Below are 1,656 nucleotides of genomic sequence, written 5' to 3'. Positions count from 1 at the left end.
ATTGTTATTATTTCACCAGTAAGCAACTCCCAAAAGATATCTGCGCCGATGAGGATATCAACCCGGTTCGGCACATTGAAGTGAGGATCCGCCAGTTGCATGTGGTTAGGTATCTTCAAGACCGTAATTTCTTGCTGTGGTAGATCACCCGTGATCTTGTCAGTGATCAGAAACTCGGAGGAAGCTGTAAAGTTCGACAGACGAGACCTGATAGTTGCATGCACGGAGGTGTTAGTTGCTGTCCTCGTGCAGTTGATACCCGTCCAAAGCGTCCCCGTTTTCCCTTTAATTGCAGGAGTTGACGTAAACGCTCCGTCATGAAGCTAAACTGCGAACCACCATCTAATAAGGCCCGCGCTAGGTACTCTCGTCCGCAACTGTCGTGAATCTTAACAATAGCGGACGCCAATAGAACCGGACCTGGCTTAACATCGTAATTGACATGCAGACTGCACGCCGTTGTGGGCTGTGTTTTAATTTCCTGACCAGCATTCGACGCATCAGTTTCCGTGGAGGAGGTAGTAACGTTAGATGCCTGTGGAGTAGACTGATTAACGCTAGCACTAGTTTTTAAGTGTAACAGCGTATGATGACGCTTATGGCAGATTCGACAATTCCCTGCCTTGCAATCCTGTTTGGTATGCGCAGACGTGAGACAATTATAGCACAGGGAACGCTTGCGAACGGTTTCTAACCTCAATTGAGGAGTCATATCCAAAAACGACTTACATCTGAATATAGCATGCTCACCTTTGCATATGGAACATGGCAATGCATTCATTGCTACTAACGACTTACTTGACTTATCGACCTTTGATTTAGCCTTGTTCGGTTCCACAGACGACACGGCTTCGAGAATTCTGACGCGGTCGGCCAGTAACGTCATCAATTCCGTGAATGTCTGCAGCCTGTCGGAAGGCGCTGCCTTTTCTACCTCGCCTCTCGACCTTGCGTCTAGTTTTGTCAGGATGAGATGCGTTAGCAATGCATCCCACTGATCAACGGGCTGCCTTAGCGCCTTTAAAGCGTGAAAGTTCTTCCATATGCCGTCGATTAATGTTTGAAGCGATGGTGCCGAGTCTTCCTGGCATTTCTTCAATTCGTACAGTCCCTTGACGTGTTTCTTGACGATTCTTGACTCGTCAAAATGATCCCGGAGTTGTTTCCAAGCGATTGAATAATTTTCCGCTGTGAGTGGCAAGTCTATATACTGTTTGGCGGAACCTGCAATGACATAAGATTGTAAATAATAGAAACGCTGAGCATCCGTTAGCTGCTGGTTATTATGGATGAGCTCAGTGAAGACGTTCTTAAAGCTGAGCCAATTTTCCCATTCTCCATCGAATGTTGTGATCTTGATTTCAGGTAGTTTTATCGTAGCGTGTGTACTAAGATCCATAGAGGCCGCACGTGAATTTGAGGTTACCATGGTCGTATCATTCCCGATTGTGGCCTGACCGGCCTCCGTAACACTTAGTTGCAAATCACGGAGATGAGCTTCTATTCGTACGATACTGTCTTCGTGTTCCCCTCTCTCCCATTCTTGTTCGTCCGGCGATATACCTACGCACTCTTCGATTTGATCTTGCAGCTGCGCGAAGTCTACGCGATAGCGTTCCAACGCGTTCAACATAGCCGTAATTTCGGAAGCTTTAT

General features: G+C 46.9%; 1 protein-coding gene across 1 annotated transcript; it reads right to left on the bottom strand.

Annotated features, from left to right (window-relative positions):
• Positions 1–16: 16 nt before the first annotated feature.
• Positions 17–1,633, bottom strand: LOC105558010 (the record flags this gene model as incomplete). The annotated part of the gene is made up of 2 exons (XM_012005486.1): positions 337–1,633; positions 17–283 (listed from the first exon to the last, which is right to left on the bottom strand). Coding segments are annotated over exons 1-2 (1,564 nt in total), but the record flags the coding sequence as incomplete, so codon positions are not given.
• Positions 1,634–1,656: the final 23 nt, after the last annotated feature.

Source organism: Vollenhovia emeryi, unplaced genomic scaffold (assembly GCF_000949405.1).
Source record: "Vollenhovia emeryi isolate VEMERY1.0 unplaced genomic scaffold, V.emery_V1.0 DF947542.1, whole genome shotgun sequence".
NCBI classification, from domain to species: Eukaryota; Metazoa; Arthropoda; class Insecta; order Hymenoptera; family Formicidae; genus Vollenhovia; species Vollenhovia emeryi.
The sequence above is the reverse complement of the archived record's forward strand: the minus strand, read 5'-3'. Positions and strand labels throughout refer to the sequence as shown.